Below are 22,836 nucleotides of genomic sequence, written 5' to 3'. Positions count from 1 at the left end.
TCCGGATACTCCGGTTTCTTCCCACATTCCAAAAACATGCTAGGTTAATTGGCGACTCCAAATTGTCCATAGTTATGAATGTGAGTGTGAATGGTTGTTTGTGTCTATTTGTGTCCTGTGATTGGCTGGCGACCAGTCCAGGGTGCCTCTTGCTCGAAGACAGCTGGAATAGGCTCCAGCATGCCTGCAACCCTTGTGAGGATAAGCGGTAGAAAATAAATGAATTAATGAATAACAACATATTACCTGTACTGGATTTGCTAGTGCATATACAGTACGTGTATATGTAGATATCACCCCTGGCCATCAGACTGCTGAATGCCAAATAAGCCCCTCTACCTGCCCACACGCACACACAAAACTTTAAATTATTATTATTTATTTTTAATTATTTGTAGAAATTACTGTTTACACTGTACATTGTTCATATTTGATGTCATCTATTTAAGTGTGATGGGGGAAAAGGAGACAAAAAGGGATTTTTCCTGCACTTTTCCAGCATTAAAATGCAACCTTCTATCCTCTTTTCAGATGGCAAGAATGAATGAAGGCGGACTCTCCGTGTCAGCTGTGGATAAAATGTCTTTTTTTAAGCTTGATTTACAAGTGTGGTGTTTTCATAACATGGAAGGAAAATGTTATTTGGAAACGGAATTTTCAAGTGGAGTGTAGATGCTGTGTTCAAAGTATGGAACCAAAATGTATTTTTTATTTTTACTTGACTTACAAGTGTAATGTATCCAGTTTCAAATGTGGAACTACAGTGTATTTTAAAACTTGACTTGCAAGTGTAATGTATCGGCTGTGTTGAAATTGTGGCTCTAAAATTAAGTTTTCAAAACTTAATTTAGAAATGTGTTCAGAGTGTGGACCTAAAATGCTTTTTTTTAAAACTTGATTGACAAGTGTAGTGTATCCACTTTGTTCAGAGTATGGAACTAAAATATTTTAAAATGTGATTGACAAGTGTGGCTGCACGGTGGTTCGTGTGCAGACCTCACAGCTAGGAGACCGGAGTTCGATTCCACCCTCGGCCATCTCTGTGTGAAGTTTGCATGTTCTCCCCCCGTGCATGCGTGAATTTTCTCCGGGTATTCCGGTTTCCTCCCACATTCCAAAAACATGCTAGGTTAATTGGTGACTCCAAATTGTCCATAGGTATGAATGTGAGTGTGAATGGTTGTTTGTCTATATGTGCCCTGTGATTGGCTGGCCACCAGTCCAGGGTGTACCCCGCCTCTCGTCCGAAGACAGCTGGGATAGGCTCCAGCACCCCGGTGACCCTCATGAGGCTAAGCAGTGTGTAGCATATGTGGGAAGTACTCTACATGTTGGTATGAATTTGATACTAAATAAATACAGGCCCCGAATTGATGCTGATACAGACACATTTTACTTGTTATTTTTCTATTATTTTGTGTTAACAAACGTATTTGTGAACAATGTAACAATTATATAAATACAACATGAAATCAACAAAATCACACATTTATTTCCTCAGTCCCTCGTCCTTGGTATCGACAAATTGATATTTGGATCGATTCGCTCAATGCCGAAAGATTGCCCCACTTGTGACAAAGATTGCGAGCAGTTCCGTGTCCACGCTGGTCGTGCACGAACATTTGCATACTCAGACAGTGATGCAAACTATGAGACTGTCATCACTTTGCTTCACACATTCTCCGTATGGACGCATTTTAGGTTAAGCTGCACGAGTGTGTGTGTGTAAGAGTGTTAGAGAGTGTGTGTGTGTGTGTGTGTTGTTTTAGGAGGAACAAGCGTGCATTAACGCAATGCAAGTCTTTGTAAGAATGTACAAATGGTGAAATAAAATCATGTCAACGAACGCGTGTCTTTGTTGTTTATGACAAAGTTACCACACTGAGAAGTGATGATGATGATGATGATGATGATGATGATGGGAGCATGGGAGGGATGCCTCGCGAGAGTGTGTCGAGTCGCCATGTTGTCTGGGAGTTGTAGTTCTTAAAACAACGAGCGGAAACTGACGTACTGCATCCGTTTATTAGTTATCAGTATGGACTACATCTGTTATTATTGTTATTTTATACATTGTAAGATTCATATATAGATACCCATTTAGTATAATATGTATATTTATTATAAGGTTAGCAATGTATCACAATATGATGATATAATTAAATTCAGCAGAGTCTTGTTTAAAAAGCTACAAACCTTAACCCATATAATGAAATTAAATGTAACCTTACCTATGGCACTGTGTAGCGTGTCCAAAGCAAGCCAATCTATTCCAGTTGTTGAGGACAGTTTCTTAGATTAGAAGTTTCTTTCATTAGATCGACTGCCAGTAGTTATAGACATATACAAACGCCCCATGGAGAGCTGACATGGTCCCAGCAATGCATTAGTCTGATTATCTTTAGTAAACTGTTTGCAGGTTTTCTTGTGCATCATCTGCAGAAGAGGCTTCCTTCTAAATGATTGACAGTCATGATGCAGAGTACAACGTATGGCCTGAGCACTGGCAGGCTGGCAGGCTGGCTGACAGGCTGGCAGGCTGACCCCACCACCCCATAACCTTTGCAGCAATGCTGGTAGCCCTCATACTGTACTTACAAAGTACAAACTTCCTTGGTGGACCGCTGCAAAGCCTGTTTTGAGTGGAAGATGTATGGGCCCATGCTGCTTATACAGTCATGGAAAAATGAGACCGGCCTTGTTTCTTCAATTTCTTGTTCATTTGAATGGCTGGTACTACTACTAGTATGTTACCTGAAGAATACAATGACAACAACCACATGGAATGCCTAAAAGTGCTGTTTTTGCAGTACAATGCCATAGCTATTGATGTAACAATTACAATGATTTGGGTTATCAAGAAGGTTTTTTATGCCGCTTATCCTCGCTAGGGTCACGGTTATGCTGGCGCCTATCCCAGCTGTCCCTGGACTGGTTGCCAGACATGAAGATAACTCCACACACAGATGCCCAAGCATAGATCGGAACCCAGATCGGAATCGGAATCCTACATGCTAACCACTCAGCTGTTGTCATCATTCATTCACCAGGGTTGTGGGGTGCTGGAGCCTATCCCAGCTGTCTTTGGGCGGGAGGCGGGGTACACCCTGGACTGGTGGCCAGCCAATCACAGGACACATATAGACAAACAACCATTCACACTCACATTCATACCTATGGACAATTCGGAGTCGCCAATTAAAAACCGGAAACCGGATTTCTCGAAGAAAACAGAGATGGCCGAGCGTGGAATCGAACTCTGGTCTAATAGATATGCGGCCTGCGCAATTCGCCGTGAAGCCCTCTTGTCATCATTACATTTGTAAAACCAATGTACCTTCAGCTGTGCCAGTGATTAAAGGGAAAAATATTTTTACATTTATAGTTGTGTGTATTATTTTAAGGGTGCAGCAAATTTACATGTTATCCAAGCTGTACACGGACGACTTTACATTGTGTGACTTAAGTGTCATTTATCATCAAAATACATAATTACAAATATTTGCTGAAATGTGAGGGGTGTACTCACATTTGCGACATACTGTAGATACTGAGAGATCTAGTCATTGACACATAGAGTGATGACACATTAAATGATTTCGTGTATCTATTGTCATCAATTGTACACCGTGTATCATGTGTTGTACAGTGTTGTACATACTGTTTCTTTCCAGACAGGATAGCTGAAATAACTAAGTAACTAACTAAGTGACTCATTTCTGAGGTGACAAGGTGGCGTCTTTGCTGAGTGACGTGACTTCAGTCAATCAGCCGGCACTCTGAGTGACTCAGGTGGGTTTCGTAACCCTCACTGAAACCGACTAACCTGTTCCTGCGTCAGCCAATGGCCTGCTCCGGATGAGAGGTGGCCCAATCGCGACGCTCCCGGCCTCTATTGGACCCGCCCTTCTCCGCGCACGAGCGCCTGTTAAGCGAGGAAAGCGACCCGCTCTTGATTGACTTACAAAAGAACCAAAAAGCAGCGTGAACCGCGCTTGAGAGGCGGCATGCTCAGCCAATGGACGAAGACGCGGCGCGGCCAAGCGAGGGCCGGTGGGCGGGGCATCGTCAAATCAGGCTCTGCAAGTGTTGGGAGGGGGGGAAGGTGGAGGAGTGTGATGCTACAACCTCCTTATAAAGCGACTCTCTCACGTCGTGGCTTGGAAATTACAGCACGTTGCCGAAAATTGACGTCCTTTGACGCACACACGCACTCTCACACAGACTCAGCACCGCAGCCATGACGTGGACCGACCTAGAGGACATGCTCCACTGGGCCGAGGTGCCTCTCTTTTGGGTAGGGACCTTCACGGTGGCCGCTCTACTACTGTGGCTCCTTTACCGGCTGCTCTCCGGCTTCAGGATCTGGGTGCTGGGCAACGGCCAGCTGCTCTCCCCCAAGCTGGGCAAGTGGGCAGGTGAGTCCTACACACAGATACACAGAGCAGTTAGGCCAGGTGCACCCTCATGTTCTCAAACTTGGGAGGTTGTGAAGATGATTGTTGGTTTGCTGTTGTTTCGTAACGCAGGTAAATTCGCTCATTCGGTGCAATTGTGTATTTTTTGACCCACATTGGGTTCTAATTTGCGCAGGCTATAGCGCACTTTTGATCCCTACGAAGTCCTCATGTTGGTCGACAGTCACATGCTGCTTTAAAAACGTGACCTACATTTGGATGTTAGGGTTTTTTTTAACTCTTTGACAAAATAAATCAAATTTTAATGCGCTACTTTTTGCAGTTTAAAGATGTTGGTGTTTCTGAGTGCCAGGGTTTGACCCACTTCTTCATGGGAGAAAATTGTGCGCAGTTTGACTCCACCATCCTCTTTATTGTATTAGTCTTTGAGGAAAAGCAAGCGACGCCATGCTACTTATGTTATCTTTTGAAAAATCCGTCCATCATTTCATTGCAGAGTTTGCATGAATGAGCTGAATGACGAATGCGCATTTTTAATGTCCCTGATGTTGCGCACATCGATGAGTCATGCACTTGCTCATCGCTTCGTCATCCATTGGCCTTATTGGGACACCGCACACATACTTATTCTTTCTCCTACTACACTTGAACTCATCATCGTCATTAAGTTTCTCATTATTGGACTACATTACTGAACTTTTTAGATTTATTTATCAAATGATATTTAATCCCCTCGGTTGTTTTCAGTATTTACTTGTCATCGGTTGGCCATGCAGGAAAGGTCACATGTTTAAGTATAGAACCCCACAATGGCGATAGAGTGCAAAATATATGCTTTAAAAACAAATATAAATATCAGTTATTATAATTAGGTCAACATAACAGTAAAACCTCTACATTCTACAGTATCAGATATAAAATACCGTCCACCATTCAAAGAAACACTTAAGTGATTAGTCAGCCTTTTACTAAACTCTGTTGTGATCTAATTTCACTTCACTTATGATGCCCAATGTGATCACTTTGCCTAGTATTGACCTGTGGACCAGAAAGAGAATTGGCTCCAGTTATAAATGAATTCACAATGGGAACAAATACAAACTGGCTTGTTGGTCCACTCTAAATGTGTGTTCACTTACAGTGCCTCTTCAGATGAGCTCAAAATGAGCACAAATGGCATTCACACTGTAATTTCATGAAACAGGATCCCTTTTACTGATCCCCTTAAGGCCTAAATGGAATACAGTGTGAACAGCAGCAATTCCCACCACTTGTGATGTCAAATGCTCATAAAAAATGTTGGATTCACTTTGCCTCGCATAGACTTTTGGACATGTGAACAAATATAAACAGCCTTTTCTGTCAGTTTGTTCCCTTTTAACCGAAAAAAATGGATGCTTTTTGCGTTCACATTATTCTATGTGAAACAGGACCCTGTTCTTTTTTCTGATCCACTTAATTAATAAGGCCTATTCTATTTGCAATACAGTGTGTATGGCAACAATTGACACCACTTAGGATGTCCAATGTGAATACCAAGCGCATTGGATTCACCTTCTTTTTCATTGACATGTGGACCAGAAAGGCAATTGGATCCAGTTACACATTAATTTACATGTGAACAAATTGAAATGTTATTCAGCATTTTATTCCCTTTTCAAAGTTTTGCAAATGGCCAAAACAGGCTTTTTTTTGCATTCTCATTATTTCATGTGAAAAGGGGTTCGCTTATTTTTGTGATCCACTTCAAATTGGAATTCAGTATGTACAGTGGAAATTCACACCGCTTTGTGGTTCACATTGTGTAAAAGAATACGCTGACTAATCACATTGAGTTGATTTGCATGTCTGAATGTGGGAAAATACCAGAACAGGATGGAATTTAGTTCATGTCACAATGTGAACAGCCCAATAGGTTAAAGTTTTTTAACCTAAGTTTTTGTCAGGCTTGTACGCCACTCCTTGAAACCGGTTTGGAGTCACCGGCTAAACCATAGCCGTTGAGACCCAGACAAGAAGCACGTCAAAGGCGGGGAAGTGTGATGCGCTGCAACGGGCTTTCTGGTCTCGGTTGGTCGGACCTGACACGCCGGTTTGTCCTGTCCAAATACTGACTGGTGTGACTTGTCACAGAGGTCAAGTGAAGCCCCTGCCCGCACCTTCTTTCACCACTACTTCCTGTTGATGAATTGTTAAGGCTTTTTCTTTCTAAGGTGTTGCACAACGGGCCGAAAAAAACAGAAAACCAAACCTAACTGGCCTCCACACTGTGTACTGTAGTGGGAATGTGGCTTTCAAACCGCATTCTCTGCATTGATGCCGGCAGACATTCTTAACGTGAAACACAGACCTGTCGCCGGTAACCTGCATCACTTACACAATTGCCTTCTGTCATTAGTAGCTGTTGAGTGCAAACGTCAGCAGCCTTTGAAGGCAACACACGCAAGTCAAACTGGTTTGTCAGCACGTCTTCTGTGCTTTTGTGTTCAAATGTGCTCAGTAAGACCTTTTGTAAGTGTTTGTTTCCGGTTAGTGAATCACTACACTTTGTTTACTGCCGTCAGTGAATCGCTACACTTGTTTGCTGCAGCTGAGCATTGAGCAGCAGGGATTTTCCCTCAACGTTCTCTTGTTGAGTACAGGCGACTCCTAGTGGTAGGACCGAGATACTGCATTAAGAGGCAAAGAGGCTTCCCCCAGCTGCGCGCGCACACACTCTTTCTCTAGCTCTCTCTCTCTCGCGCGCGCTTCCCCAGTGTGTGTCTATGTCTCTCTATCGCTGTCTGCACACATACTCCTGTTTTGTTGAAAAGCCGTATGTAACATTCTTGTAGATATTTACTTAATGTATTATAGTAACAGTAGATTAACCTTTAGTTATTATATTAATAGCAACTTAACTGTATGGATATTTATTTTAATCATAGTAATATTAATTTAAATACAGTAGTACAATAATGACTCAATGTTCAACATCATACATGTTATGTAAGGCTGTAATGTCTCTTCTTCTTCTGCTGTGTGTGTGTGTGTGTGTGTGTGTAAATGTCCATCATAGTAAATTAGACCAAAGGGGGGGGTTTCTGACAGGGGTGCAGGCCCCTCCTTCTCTTAAGTTTGGGCTCTATTGAGAAAACAGCAGCGTTACGTAAGACAGATGGAGCCATTCATCACTTGGAGGATGCCTGAGTAAATATTTAGTCTCTTGTTTGTCATAAGACGAGCTCTGCTTGTTCTTCATTTCTATTCTAGCATCAGGCTGCACTCTTTCACATGAGAGAAAGTCTGAATGAATGCACAAATGAATGAATGAATTTGTGTGTGTGTGTGTGTGTGGAGAGTGAGCGAGAACACCACTGTTCATGTGAGGAACACGCTCAGCGACACGTGCCAGCGCCGGGAATGCTGGGTAGAAGAAAAAAATCCGCTGCTGTATCTTCTTTCAACACGCACACCCGCCCACACACACACGCACACACACACACACACACACGCCCCTACATTATTGTGGTCTGTCTTCTTCATCTTCCTCACATTCTTTTACTCTTCTTGGTCATTTCCTCGGTCTAGTGGTTAGCGGGCAGACCTCACAGCTAGGAGACCAGGGTTCAATTCCACCCTCGGCCACCCTCGGAGTTTGCATGTTCTCCCCGTGCATGCGTGGGTTTTCTCTGGGTACTCCAGTTTCCTCCCACATTCCAAAAACATGCTAGGTTAATTGGCGACTCCAAATTGTCCATAGGTATGAATGTGAGTGTGAATGGTTGTTTGTCTCTATGTGCCCTGTGATTGGCTGGCGACCAGTCCAGGGTGTACCCCGCCTCTCGCCCAAAGACAGCTGGGATAGGCTCCAGCACCCCCCGCGACCCTCGTGAAGAAAAGCGGTAGAAAATGAATTAATTAGACTTTATCGATTTACTTAACTAGGCCCCTATGATTTGACAGACTCACGAAATTGGTAAAAATCAGAATTTACTGTTTAACGTGGAATCTCGTGGAAATTGACAAAATATTGACAAATGTAAATGAGTTGAAATGGCTTTAAACACCTGCTGAAGTTGGCGGAATTTCCTCTTACAGAGCGTGAATGGAAGCTAGCGGGGTTAGCTTAGTTTAGCACGTGCCTGTGGTTGTGTGTGTGTGTGTGTGTGTGTGTGTGTGTTTATGTGACTTGGGCTCTGTTGGTTTTAATGTGCAACCATGCTAAAAGAATATCTGCAAATGTCGTTCCAAGTATATCTGTGAATGTCCGACATCTCTACAGGTGGTATCAAAAACCTCCCATGTGTGAATTATGCTGGTATCAAAATCCGATACTGATATTTCGATTGGATTAGCCCCGGTGCTACAAGTTAGTTTGGCTAACTTTCCAGAACAGTAGTTGACTGCAGCAATGAGCTCGCTTTTGTCCTTGGTGTTGTCTACGTTGTCACCAGGTTACTGTAATTATCTCCTGACATGAACACATAATTTATGATCATTTGATCACTGCTTGTGCAACACTTGAGTTGTTGGCATTGTACCTCCATTTGTTATAGAAAGGAATCACAATAGAATAGAATCGCAATTTGACCAGAGTCAAATTCCTAGTGTGATAACTAACACGCATGGCCAATAAAGCTGATTCTGATTCCACGACGTAGCCAAGATGATGATTAATGACAGTGGCAAGTATCCATTACTGCAAATTCACCATTTTGAGCGTTTGGAGTACAACATTCGGGTACTGAAAGTGTACTGCATTTTGTCATACTGGCTGTAAATGCACTTATGCACTCAAAGTATTGAGACACAGCATTCATGGTGAAGTGAACGCGTTCTCCAACTTTCCTGAAGAATCATCAGCTCGTCTTCATGTGAGTGTAGTTGGAAAAGTAACTTTATTTGCTTTTAAAACAAGGCTGTGTGGGATGTGAGCGTGAGCTATTTTTTGCTGCATATCCAAATATAGACACCGATCTATGTATGGAAGCTCTGAAGTACAAGTTCTTGCTTCTTTGCAGCAGCCCCCCCCCCCCCCCCCCCACATACACACTTTCCTCCCCCATCAAGCTTTATTTTTGTCGACTTTTACATCACCCATGTGACTTTCTCTCTTGCTATTTAAAGTGTGTGTGTGGTTTTTTTTCTTCTGCCCCCCCCCTTCCCCCAAAATGTGGGAGTGTCTGCTCGGTGATAGGCGAGTTCGGGGTGCGACAGATTACATAAGAGTACATAAGAGTGGGGCATACAAGGACTGCAGTCTCTCCTCACTGAGAATCTTAATGGAGGATTTGGTGCGCTGTCTCTTTAAAAGTTGGATTTTTTTCCACAGCAAGAACACACCCATCTTTTCACTATGATATGGGGGGGGGGGTCATGTTTTTTAAATAAAAATAAAAACTGCTAGTGTTGCTTCTCAGCATGTATCGACTGAGGACGTTGCAGCCTGGTTGTCGTGGTGATGATGCTGATGATGATGATGCTGATGGGGGGGGGTCTTGTTGGTATTCAGGTGCTGCAGCAGGCAAGCATGCAAGGAGGCGAGGGGGGGGGTTGTGTCGGCTCCCAGACAAGGCAGTACAGGCTCGCTGCTATTTTTACTCCTCCTGCTGCTTTTTTTAGCGCGTGGCTGTAGTGAATGGGTGGGGTGGTGGTTTGGGGGTCTTGGGGGAGGGGGGGGGGGGTCGGGGGCACAAAAGACTGGGAGATATCAGTACCTCCGGACGTGATGTATGTCACCAAAACAGGGATACGTTTGCGGTGCGTACTGTTGCTGAATGACAGCCCCTTTTATTAGGCACACCTGCAGCATCTAACATTCCAAAGATGATTGACACTTTCAGAGAGACGTGCATATTTCTTCGAGTTGTTGTTTGCATGTAATCAAAGCGCTCCATTAAAAAAAAAAAAAAAACATTTTACTGCCCTTTAGCTGTGGTTTGGTTTATTTGTTATGGGCATGCATAACAAGTTACACGAAGGAACATCATGTGGTTACATTTGAAAATGTCCTAAAAGGAGTAGGAAGAAGACAAATGTTTAATCCTACCCTTGTCTCCATATGTATAATATACACTAAAAATAAGAAAATATATGAAAAATGTTGACAGAAATGCACAATTTCTAAAGAAATGTTAGCTATACAATAGTTGATGACATTATTCTTGTTGGGCGTTGGATTGCGCAGGTGTACTTAATGTTGTGGCTCAATATGAACGGATGCTTTCATGGTTGTCGGTATACGTGCACATGTGGTGCTCATGTGTAGCGCTGTGCTGGCAGCTTGCACACACACGCACACACATACACACACACACATACAGGGTTTATTGAAAGAATGGTGCTATTATGTAACGACTGGGAGGAGAGTTGTCATTCATAAGTACAGCAGGAGGATATGGAGATGAGTATGAAAGGGAGGGGAGGTTTGTGGGTGGACACCATCTTGCCTGGGAGCTGGGGAGGGAGCGGGGGGGGGGGGGGGCTTGGTAGCTGAATGCAAAGTGGAAAATCACCATTAAAAACAATAGTTCTTTTACTTACTGTGCATAATTTTGAATAATGGACTTTTCGTTTTAGGAGGTTAGTCTCGTCACCTTAAGACAGGGGTGTGGAAAGTCCAGCCTGGGGGTCTATACACAGATTGCAGCTTTTTTTATTGGCTGGCGGCTTATTCCAAAGAGAAAATGAATTATGGGGTAGAACATTAGGGCATTAAGACCACAATAAACATACAAAGATCATAAGATGATTGCGGTCTTGAATGTTATAAGGAGCCAGACATTATTCAATATGAGACATGGGGGTGGCAATAAATTGATACCTGAATTGTCTTGATGGTCTGTTACAGTTGTTACTAGCTGAGCAATGTGCCAATGACATGTTTTCAATGCATCGTTTCTGCATACTGCTCACCATCATGGTGGCCAAACCTGCACACAGAAATTGTACTCAAAGTCAACATAGTGGGAAAACTCAACCGTAATCATGGAAAAGTTACCTATGGCTTGCAGTTCATGCAAGGCACGGTTTTATTGGCAGCTCCTCCACAAAATAGGAAAAAGTTGTGTGCAACAGTGTAATGTGTCGAAGCAGAAACAGCGGTTAGGCTGAAGTAATGTTCTGCACCACAGAGCCGTTGAGGTTGAGTGACCAAGGGTGGCCATGGCCACCCCATAGCTCCGACCACTAGTCATCACCCCACTTCTGCTCCAACACTCATCACTGGTCCCCCTCATTGGTAGTGTGACAAAATCTACTCAAGAAAAAGCAAAGCACCAAGAGAGACTAAATTTGAATGCCTGTAGCAAGGTGAAGAAGGGACATGCTGGTTTTGCATGTCGTAAATATATCCTTCATCACCCCCCCCCCCCCCCCCAACTCTCACATACTTGTCATGCATTCATGCACGTGCTCTCAGGTTTGATGCTGCATACAACATGCTAGCTCACATGTGCAGGTGAAAGGTGAGGAAAAGATGCGCAATGCATATGGTGCATTAATTTAGATATCTGCTGATACCGATCCAATTCTGATAACAGACAGCTGTTAGCTTTCATATGGAGCCACGCCACAAGAATAAGATAAGATAAGATATGCCTTTATTCGTCCCTCAGTGGGGAAGCAGCAAGAGTACAGAATCAGTTAAGCATTACAAAATACACAATGTAGAAAAATAGACAATATAAACAACCCAAGTATTAACAAAATACCCAGAGTTATATACAAATACAGTATGCAGATAATATGAAACGAGATGAGATATATGACCAGTCTGTACACCGAGATCTTAGCTAGTGAGTTAATGTGAGGCATTATAGAAATACTTCACATAGAACTTAATACAGGGGTCTCAAACTCAATTTACCTGGGGGGCACTGGAGCTAGGGTCTGGGCAAGGCTGGGCTGCATCAGGTCCCCCCCCCCCCCCCCCAAAAAAAAAAACAAATTTATTAAAAACAGAAAAATATACAAACTTTTTCAGTGCTTTGGTTCCGATTTTCTACTGTTCCACTGTTTTCACTGCTTTCAAATATCTTAATTTTAATTTTTCTGCACAAAATAAGATGAAAAATAAACAAATCAAGAATAAAGAAAATCAATATTAAATAAATAAATATAATAATAATAATCATAAAACGGCAAATAATAAAAACTTAAGAAACCACATATAGTTGGTGGGGAGACAAATTATTTTTTTCAGATTAAAATGAACAAAGCATTATTAGAGCCCTGTAGACATGACAAAACACGACTATAGTCACATTTATACTCTTTTTATTTACAACATATTGCGCAACTGCAGGGTCTTGAGACACATGCTAACTCGCAAACTAGAGAGCTAGCGACCTAAACGGTAGCCTCCAAGTTATTTCCTTTGAACTTAAATAGCCAAAAACTTACCACTTCCACACGGATAGGGAGGATAACTATTAACAGTTATTTAACCTTTAACATGAACATTAATCAAACGTAATAATTTTTTCTGGGTACATGATACCATACAGCATCCATATCAAAGTTGCGCGGGCCGCACTAACATTAAACTTTCATATCAAGGCGGGGGCCTCAAACTAGTGTCCTGCGGGCCACGTGTTTGAGACCCCTGACTTAATATATTGCATTTAGAACAATGTAACAATGCATTTAGAGAATGTAACAAAAGTTGGGGCTGCAACTAATTTTGTCAGTTTTGATTTAATTGCGTAGTCGGCTAGGCGGTAGACTGACCAAATACAATAGGACTGCTTGTGGTTTGGTCTGCTGATGAATATGTAGTTATTTTAAAGCGTAAATATAATAGAGCTATTTCATTGTTGCAGCTGTAGTAATCATAATACATTTTGTCACATATAACACTCAGCTTTGTCCTCTAGAACCTTTTAGATTTTTGGCTACATGTTCTTTTTGTCCTGTGTAGCTTTCTTTGCCAATTGACTGGGTCAAAATGTGTCATCTTGTGTGCTTTTACTGTGCTTGCACTGCGTAACCACCTGACCCAAAGTATTAGATATGGCCATCATGAAAATATGCAACCTCAACTCCATATGTTGTTCTCTCACTTAGCATGATCTTTGTTGGATCGTGTCCCTCATAGTCTCCCCTCCAGCACGTTATTCCTCCACCTGTGTGAAGAATTGTACCGTCCTCGCCCATTGAGGCTTTTCTGTGTGGGAACCTTTCATTCTTAACATCACGGGGAGGTTTAAAAATAAATTCTACTTCTCCTTTTTCACTTTTTGACTTTGTGCTCCTTTCCTCTCCTCCATCCTTCTCCTCTTCCGTCCTTCCATCCCTATTCTGTTTCTCCTTCACACGCTCGTTCTCCTGCTTCGCTCCAGTTCTATTTTTAGCCACCCCAGGATCCCTCCCAACTCCACTTCTCCTCCCGCATGTTCGTCATCAGCCCCTCCCTCCCTCATCTTGTCTCCTCTCCTTGTGTCCTCTGCTTCTATTCATCGTTCATCAAGCCACCGACATTATATCGTGTTGGTTGGATTGCACGTATATATTTGCGCCATGCAGTATTCTCTTTGAGGAGCAACCCTGTAAGCTTGGCTTGATTTTAGCATTAGGGGCAGTGCCCCGCCAGATGATGACGCAGACGCAATAAAATACGAATTCATGTCACAGATGTGCGATGCTACATGTTTGTAGTAAATGTATTTACCATGCAAAGATGAAAATATTTCAACTTACACTTGTGTACCACAAAGAACATACAATAATAGACACGTTGTCCTGTTATTCAATGGGATTCAACCTTTGACTGGTACAGCATATTCACCCACAGTCATAGAAACATGTATTGGCTGAATTATTAGCATTTTTTGCTATATTCTGGAATAGTCAAATGACTCTCACGTGACCACCATGTTTCCTGTAAGGACTTCATGAGTTTAAGCCAAGCACAAAGTTTAGGACATTTCAAGTGTTCTGGCTTCTTATTGCTTTAAATGCGATGCCAGCTTCCCTGGCCAGAACTGCCATAAATCCTCTCGCCCCAACAATTCTGCCCCGCAACAAGCACCTAGTCGAGTTGGTCCTGCCCTATTGCTCCACCTCCCCTTTCAAATCCTGTCAGGGTTCATTTTGAGTCCACGCCGGGTATCGTTGACTTTACGAGAGCGAAGTGATCATCCTCCATCTCACCTCTTTTGTTCCCACTAAGCTTTGAAAAGCTCCACCCGTCCAATGTGATGATGCCAGTGCGTCTTATGTACACCATCTGGATGGTGTCATGGGGAACCTCGATCAGTGTTCCCATGGTCAGTCCTGTTTCTGGGTGTGGCCTCACACGTGGGACCTGCCGTGTGGGCTGGGTTTGACCTTTTTTTTTTTTACCTTTTTTGGGCAGCAGTAACAACCGATGGAAGTAGTCAAACCTGTGATACAAAAGTGTATCAAGCGTGTCATCTTTGCTCGATTGCAACACTAACAAACGTGGGAGCTGCAACAACCTGTCGGCCATCTTGCCGTGGCAGGGTTATGCAGAGTTTATAGCTCCAGAAGTGCATTAAAAAAGAAAAAGAAAAAGAAACACCTTGGCTGACCTTTTCCTCTTCTCCTCTCCAGTTGTGACGGGAGCCACTGATGGGATCGGGAAATCCTACGCAGAGGAGGTGAGTCTCTTGGAAGCATCTTTTTATAGTATAATATGATGTTTTCTTCTTGCAAAGAGAGCATGTGAGTCATGCATACAAAACTCAGCAGGGGAGAGAGGCACTCGTATAGGTGGAATAATGAGTCAGAAATTCACGTGTACTCGGTCTTATTCTTGCAACGCCGTATTTACAACCCGCTTAGTTTCCTCCCCGGGACTCCTACAAAGTCAAAGATATGTCATGGTTTGTCCCGAAACACCTTAAATGTGTGCAGCAGTGGACTTGATACCTTCCTAAATGCTACATGAGTAGTAGCACAACTTTCCGCCTTTTCTGGAGTCCAATTAGTTGTCCATTCAATTACTTCTTAAGCCCACAACTAAACTTTAGTTGGGTTTTTTTAAATTAAAATCATCGTTATATATTATTTTCATTATATTGTATTATACTGTAGGGCGGCACGGCGGTCGAGTGGTTAGCGCGCAGACCTCACAGCTAGGAAACCAGGGTTCAATTCCACCCTCGGCCATCTCTGTGTGGAGTTTGCATGTTCTCCCCGTGCATGCGTGGGTTTTCTCCGGGTACTCAGGTTTCCTCCCACATTCCAAAAACATGCTAGGTTAATTGGCGACTCCAAATTGTCCATAGGTATGAATGTGAGTGTGAATGGTTGTTTGTCTATATGTGCCCTGTGATTGGCTGGCGACCAGTCCAGGGTGTACCCCGCCTCTCGCCCAAAGGCAGGAAGACAGCTGGGACAGCTGGAACAATAATATTTAGTGTTTTAATATGTTAATACTATATGATTATGTTATCATTGTACTGTACATTATTAAATTTATTTTTAGTTATTTTATTCAATTATATTTTAAATATAAACACATTTTATGTACTTTCATAGTGATATTGATTTTTTTATTACTAATAAAATTTAATATTAAATCAGAAATTTTATTTAAAAAATATATTTTTGTATTAAAATTCATATTTATTTATTTATTCAATTTTAATGAGTGACAAGTGGCACTAATGTGATGGTTATACTTCCAGCTTGCTCATCGAGGGTTTGCTATAGCGTTGATCAGCCGCTCCCAGGACAAGCTTGACGACGTGGCCAGGTCACTTGGTAAGTGTGGTGGGTGGGGGGGCTGGGGACAACTACAAAAGAAATACAATTAGAGCAAAGCAACACAACCAGGAGTACCTGCTGTCCTCAAATGTCGTCTACCTGGCAACCCCGATTTATGTCTCCAATCTGGCAGCCACATCCTTGTTAATCACACTTCTTTTTGTTACCTTCTAATAATTAATGTCACACCATCAACTCATCCCCCCAACACGCACCTAAAAGCAGTCCTCCAGCTAATTTGTTGGTATGCAGCGCCCTCTACAGTTTAATTCTGAATTTGCAGTTAAATTTCAAACTCAGGGGTTGTTTTTATGGCGCTTGACTTGTTTCTTTTGTTACACATTACTCGATTCCACATGAAATACATTCTTTTTTTGGTCTTCTTTGTCCTCACAGAGAAGCACTTTGGAGTGGAGACCAAAACCATCGCGGTCGACTTTGGAAAGACCGACATCTATGCCACCATTGAGGCGGCCCTGGCAGGTCTGGAGATTGGTGTCTTGGGTAAGAATTGATTTCGAAACTTTGATGTTGGTTTGTGCGAGACCCACAAATGACATGTTGTGTGGATCCAAAGAAAATGTGGCGAGAATTTCGCAATTTTTGCATCACAGTTGATGGATTTTTTTGTGTGTTAATGTTCCAGTTGAATAAAATATTGACAACATGCATTTTTTGTGTCCTGGCTTTTGAGACAACTTGTACAGTAAGAGCAAATAATATGCAAGACGAGCAGATCAATGCTTTAGGTTTTTGTATAGATTTTTTTATTTGGTTTTGTTTGTTTTAATTTAATTTAATTTTTATTTTTTTATTTTATTTTTTGTTTTATTTTTAAGTAATATTATTAATTAAAAATTTCACTTTTCTTCTATTTCCATTGTGCCCCAATTTTTGATTAATTTTATTTCTACAACGTGCACCCCTGCTGTAGACCTTTCAAGATCTAAAAAAAAGTTAGTTTTTTCACATGCACTTCTTCTATTTTAAGGATCCCTGTGCATCTTTTTGCTCTCCTGGTTGCAAGGTGTGGCTGAATAGCCTCTGTCTTGTTTGCTTTTGCTGCCATCTTGTGGACATGTAATTTACTTGTAGCGCTTCTTAATAATAATGTTCATTTATTTCTTCTTGATTTCAGTCAACAACGTTGGAGTATCCTATCCCTACCCTGAGTACTACCTCCATATTCCAGATCTGGAAAATGTGAGTGTCACTACTTTCGTTTTTTTAGTTTTTTTTTTGTTTTTTTTTTTAAATGATTTTTTTGGTGGTGTGTTTCAGTTCATCACAAATATGATCAACGTCAACATGACATCGGTGTGCCAGGTAAGATGTTCACGGAGTGGCACGCAAACTTTGCAATCAATAAGGCGATGAAGGTAGCCCCTGCCGCTGCGCTACCTGCAGTGTCTCACTGGTTCCCAAAGCAACAGTGGACAACACCAACGCTGTCTGCACCCGCCACCCACGCAACGCTCCCTGCTTTGCCTCTCTGCCTCCTTCACTTTCCTACTTTTCATCATAACGCCTCTCCACCATTGCTGACTTTCAGTTGTGTGTTTGCGTCATGATGTTTAAGTGAGCTTTTTGTGCTTTCCATCAGATGACCCGGCTGGTGCTGCCCAGAATGGCTGAGAGGTGAGTTTGAGGGATTTTGTTTTCGTTTTTTTTGCCATCATGGATCAGATTATTGCAGTAAATAACTTAAATATGCGAGGGATGATGGAAACCCTCAGTGAGTCTTCCCCGCCATGGCAGCCTCCTCTCCTCCTGCTTTTTGTTCACAAACGCTGACAAGCTTTCAATTCACACAAAGTGCTCCCCCCTTCCCCCAACCCGATTGGCCCAGCCGCTCCCATGTGACCGCTGTCGGCCAATGGTGGGTCAGGCACATTTTGGAGCCGTGTGAGGCCGGAGCGTCTCTTGACTAAATCACTCCAGCAACAGGCTGCCATGGCAACGCACTCGCTGTTCTCTGTGTGCGTTATTTGTGTGTGTGTGTGTGTGTGTGTGTGTGTGTGTGTGTGTGTGTGTGTGTGTGTGTCTAGATGCAGGGTTCCCACACACAACTGTTGATGGGATTTGAACCAAAAATAGATCACACCTGAAACTGCATCCTGAGTATAAATTATTTACATTAATCATGATAATAAAACATTTTATTTACAATGCACTTTATATTAAACCAAATTAAAATGTGCTTCATAAAAGAGAATTTAAGGACCTTAATTTCTCTGAGTGCAAATGACAATTAAAAATGCACCACCAGGACAAATGCTTTGATGATATTCCTATTTTCAATGGTTGCTTTAGCAGCTTTTGTATTCCAATACATTTAATTTATTACACTATAATAATAATAATACACTTCTTGATGTCATTGTTTTCTTAGTAAAAATGACGTCAGCTTAAAAAAACATATATTTATTTATATTTACAATAACAATATTATTATACAAATTATAAATACTTACAAAATACATACAAATTATAAATACATACAAAATATGTATTTGTAAATACAGATTATTATATATTTTATATATAATGCCACCTTACATTTTTTGTGCACCAAAATGTTAACTATTTGAAATTTAATTGTCAAATGAAATACTTATTCATTAAATCAATTATTTATCCAATTAATTAAATCATGAATTCAAATTAACCCCGCCTCTTGCTCCAAGGTCAGCTGGGATAGGCTCCAGCATACTCCCATGATCCTAATGAGGATAAGCAACACAGGACGACAAATGTTATGATACCATTATTCTTTTCTTTTGCGCAGACTTCACAGCTAGGAGACCATGGTTCAATTGCACCCTTGGCCATCTCTGTGTGGAGTTTGCATGTTCTCCCCGTGCATGCGTGGGTTTTCTCCGGGTACTCCGGTTTCCTCCCACATTCCAAAAACATGCTAGGTTAATTGGTGACTCCAAATTGTCCATAGGTATGAATGTGAGTGTGAATGGTTGTTTGTCTATATGTGCCCTGTGATTGGCTGGCCACCAGTCCAGGGTGTACCCCGCCTCTCGCCCGAAGAGAGCTGGGATAGGCTCCAGCACCCCCGCGACCCTCGTAAGGATAAGCGGTAGAAAATGAATGAATGAATTCTTTTCTTTTCATTGTTCTCATCCAGTAGACACAGTCATGTGTTATTATTCATTATAAATCTCACCGTGATGTGTTTTTTTTGTATTTCTTTTCTTTTTTGTTATGACTAATCATCTCCCTAAATCCACTTCATGCTGTTTCAGATCCAAAGGTGTGATCTTGAACATCTCCTCAGCCAGTGGCATGTATCCCGTCCCTCTGCTCACTGTTTACTCCGCCACGAAGGTACGTGTCTCCAGGAACATGATTGTGTTGTTGTTCTTCTTCTACGGTTCTTTTATGTCTCCTTTTTTTCCACCAGGCCTTTGTGGATTTCTTCTCCCGCGGCCTCCAGGAGGAGTATAGGCGTCAGGGCATCATCATCCAGGTGAGTCTTTGCGTCAGTTGGTTGCTTGATGGCAGTGTTGGCTTTCCTTTTTTTGTTTTTGTTATTTATTTATTTATTTATTTTTTTACACCAATAGGAAGATAATGTCATATTTCATTGCCTGTTTATTTTCCACATTCGTTCTGCACCCAATGTTCCTACAAATGAGTACGTTACATGAAGACTCCATTACAAAATAATGGTGAATATTACTGATGTAAAGCTGGTTGTATTCGACCTGTATTCTTAATGTGAGTTGGGACGGAGAGTCTGTGTGTATGGGATAACCTGCAGATATGAGGTCATGGACTCCTGAGAGTTAATTTAAAAAAAATAAATATTTTTTTCCACACCCCTGTCATAAGTGATGCATCATATAGTGATGATGCACAATGTTAAGACATTAGTTCAGTTGTAATGATGACTTTCGTTGCTTTTACGCCACCTGGTGGTAGGCAAGAATACAACACTTTCACCTATCCTACAGAAATGATACTTAATGAGAATTAAATGAGCTGCAAGATGACGCCGACTTCCTTGCTGTTGCCCCCCCCCCCTCCACAGAGCGTGCTGCCCTTCTTTGTGGTCACTAAGATGACACGTATCAGGAAGCCCACCCTGGACAAGCCCACACCGGAGCGTTACGTGGCCGCCGAGCTCAACACTGTGGGCCTGCAGAGTCAGACTAACGGATACTTCCCTCACGCCGTCATGGTAAGACCTGTACACTGCCAAACGCTGGCATCAAACAGTAGTAACATCCAACCACTGTGCCGTACTGGAAATTATTGACTTCACTCAGTTGTTCGGAAAATGATCATTCATTTATTACAAATAACTAGGAGGTGTCACAAGATTAAAATGCGGCTCTAGGATCTAAATACATTAATCACACTGAATTTTTTTCCAGGCCTCAATAAATTTCCATGTGCATGTCTGTTTTCTTAACTCCCGCCTCCAAACTGGCAGGAAGTGGGTTCACAACAACAGCGTACACACAGGGTGCAGAAGAGTGTAGCTTTGTCAGGAACAATGCAAGGTAACATAGTTGAAATTGAAATAGTAGATGGCAATGTATTCTCAAATATATTTTATATTTTTTCATATACATTTCTTAAAAGTGATTTTGGCTCTGCTTATTCTTGTAGACCCAATTTCGTGTATCATGTCACCCCTATTAGCCCCTAATAACACGTTCATTCATTGATGCCTGCAATGTACATGCATTTTAAGATGTTTCTCGTATGCACAGTAAGGAAACGAGGAAATGATATCCCACAATGAATGCCAGTAAGCACGGCGATCGAGTGGTTAGCGCGCAGACCTCACAGCTAGGAGACCAGGGTTCAATTCCACCCTCGGCCATCTCTGTGTGGAGTTTGCATGTTCTCCCCGTGCATGCGTGGGTTTTCTCCGGGTACTCCGGTTTCCTCCCAGATTCCAAAAACATGCTAGGTTAATTGGCGACTCCAAATTGTCCATAGGTATGAATGTGAGTGTGAATGGTTGTCTATATGTGCCCTGTGATTGGCTGGCCACCAGTCCAGAGTGTTCCTCCCCGCCTGGTAATACAAGAAATAACATGAAAGATTTAAACTGGATAATACAAATTATTTGAAGCAGTACAGTAGATCCCTGCTATTGCAACAGTGGAAAAAAGTACTTGTAGTCTATATTTAACACTCTAATAACGCTTGGATTACCTCCCGCTACCTTGACGTTGACCTTCTCCAATTTTGGATCAGCATTTGCAATAAAAGTGACTATTATTTAGATTCAGCGACAGAGCCCTATCTGTCTGTTCAATTGCCATTGTTCACTGGTGACGATGGAATCCATAAAGGTATTTTAAATTCTAAAATGTAAAGTTACTTACTACTAATGAATGATGATGAAAGATGATTGATAGAACAGATAGAATGTGAGTCCGCAGCCCAGCCATTAGCCTGGTCATCAACTTGTGTTCACCTCGCTGAACAAGTTTTGAGTCTGAATTTTAAGAAAGCTGACTGTTGAAGCATGTGCTACTATACATGTAAGCTGTGCATTTTATACTTTATTATCATGTATTTACATTTTATGAGATATGTGTTCTTCATTGGAAAAATGCAAATGGGTGCTTTCCCCCTCCTCCACTAATGAAATTAATTAACGTCCTCCTTTTCATCATGGTGTTAGGGGTGGGTGACCACCAGGCTGGTGCCGATCAGCATCGTCATCTTCCTGGGTGCCAGAATGAACCGCCTCCAACGTACGGGATACCTGCACAGGAGGAAGCTGCGGGAGCAGAGGAACGGAGCCAGTTTGAAATTGGAATAAGAATATTGTGACCTAATGCAGTGTTTAAGGAAGCGAGTGAGGTGTGCTTGTGTGTGAGAACTGACCTGTGTGTGTGTGTGTGTGTGTGAGAGACGTGTGTTCAAAATGGAAACCTTTCGATTGGAAATGAAGCAGAGGACGGTGAGGGCTGAAGTTTGCTGCTCCTGCCAAAGGACCTGTTACTTGACACTGATGGTGGATATTAGTACAACCAAAAAGACAAAAAATAGAGTGGTTTAACCCTGCTGTTGTAAGCAGTGAAATGGTGGTGGGTTTTTATAAATATATATATATAGATAAGTATATGTAAAATTATTTATTTTATATTTGTATAAACACACAAGACACACCCTTACCTTTTAAGACTAGTCCTGTTTACACAACAATGAGCTTTATTTAGCTGCATCGGTCAAGACACAATTTCTGTAACAATGCTGCTGCAAGTATAAAGATTATGCAAGGTGAACAAGAGTGCCTTTTTGCAGAGATTGATGCTGGAATGGTCACACGGTTGCCTTTTTTGTTATTACACTTCACTTCAAGGTTCAAGTTATATACAATGTGTGAATATTGGCGTCAAAGTAATGGTGCCACTGATTGTCATGTTAATGATTGGCACATTCAAGTTCAACGTATGAAATGTACTGACCAGTGCCTTAAGTGTCAGCAGTCTTTTTCTTTTTTAAAATGTGTTATGCACTGTTGACTTAACATTCCAGGTTTTTTGCTATTGTTTGTTAATAAAAAAAAAATAAACCATCAACTATGTGGGTGTTTCATTCACTGACTAGTGTTTATATGGCAAATACTGGTTATTTTATTTTCAGGTAAAAGTAGAAACTATGTTGCCATTGGTGAACTTTGATCTAATCTTAAAAGAGATCTGAATGATTTTGCATTTAA

General features: G+C 41.8%; 1 protein-coding gene across 1 annotated transcript; it reads left to right on the top strand.

Moving 5' to 3' along the window:
- Positions 1-4,088: 4,088 nt before the first annotated feature.
- Positions 4,089-22,696, top strand: hsd17b12a (hydroxysteroid (17-beta) dehydrogenase 12a). The gene is made up of 11 exons (XM_058076243.1): positions 4,089-4,418; positions 14,976-15,022; positions 16,055-16,130; positions 16,530-16,637; positions 17,272-17,336; positions 17,415-17,459; positions 17,737-17,771; positions 19,391-19,472; positions 19,549-19,614; positions 20,179-20,328; positions 21,793-22,696. The coding sequence occupies exons 1-11, from the start codon at positions 4,241-4,243 to the stop codon at positions 21,931-21,933; spliced, it is 993 nt and encodes a 330-aa protein (XP_057932226.1). The 5' UTR covers positions 4,089-4,240; the 3' UTR covers positions 21,934-22,696.
- Positions 22,697-22,836: the final 140 nt, after the last annotated feature.

Source organism: Doryrhamphus excisus, chromosome 6 (genome assembly GCF_030265055.1).
Source record: "Doryrhamphus excisus isolate RoL2022-K1 chromosome 6, RoL_Dexc_1.0, whole genome shotgun sequence".
NCBI lineage: Eukaryota > Metazoa > Chordata > Actinopteri > Syngnathiformes > Syngnathidae > Doryrhamphus > Doryrhamphus excisus.
This window is presented reverse-complemented; position numbering and strand designations above follow the sequence as displayed.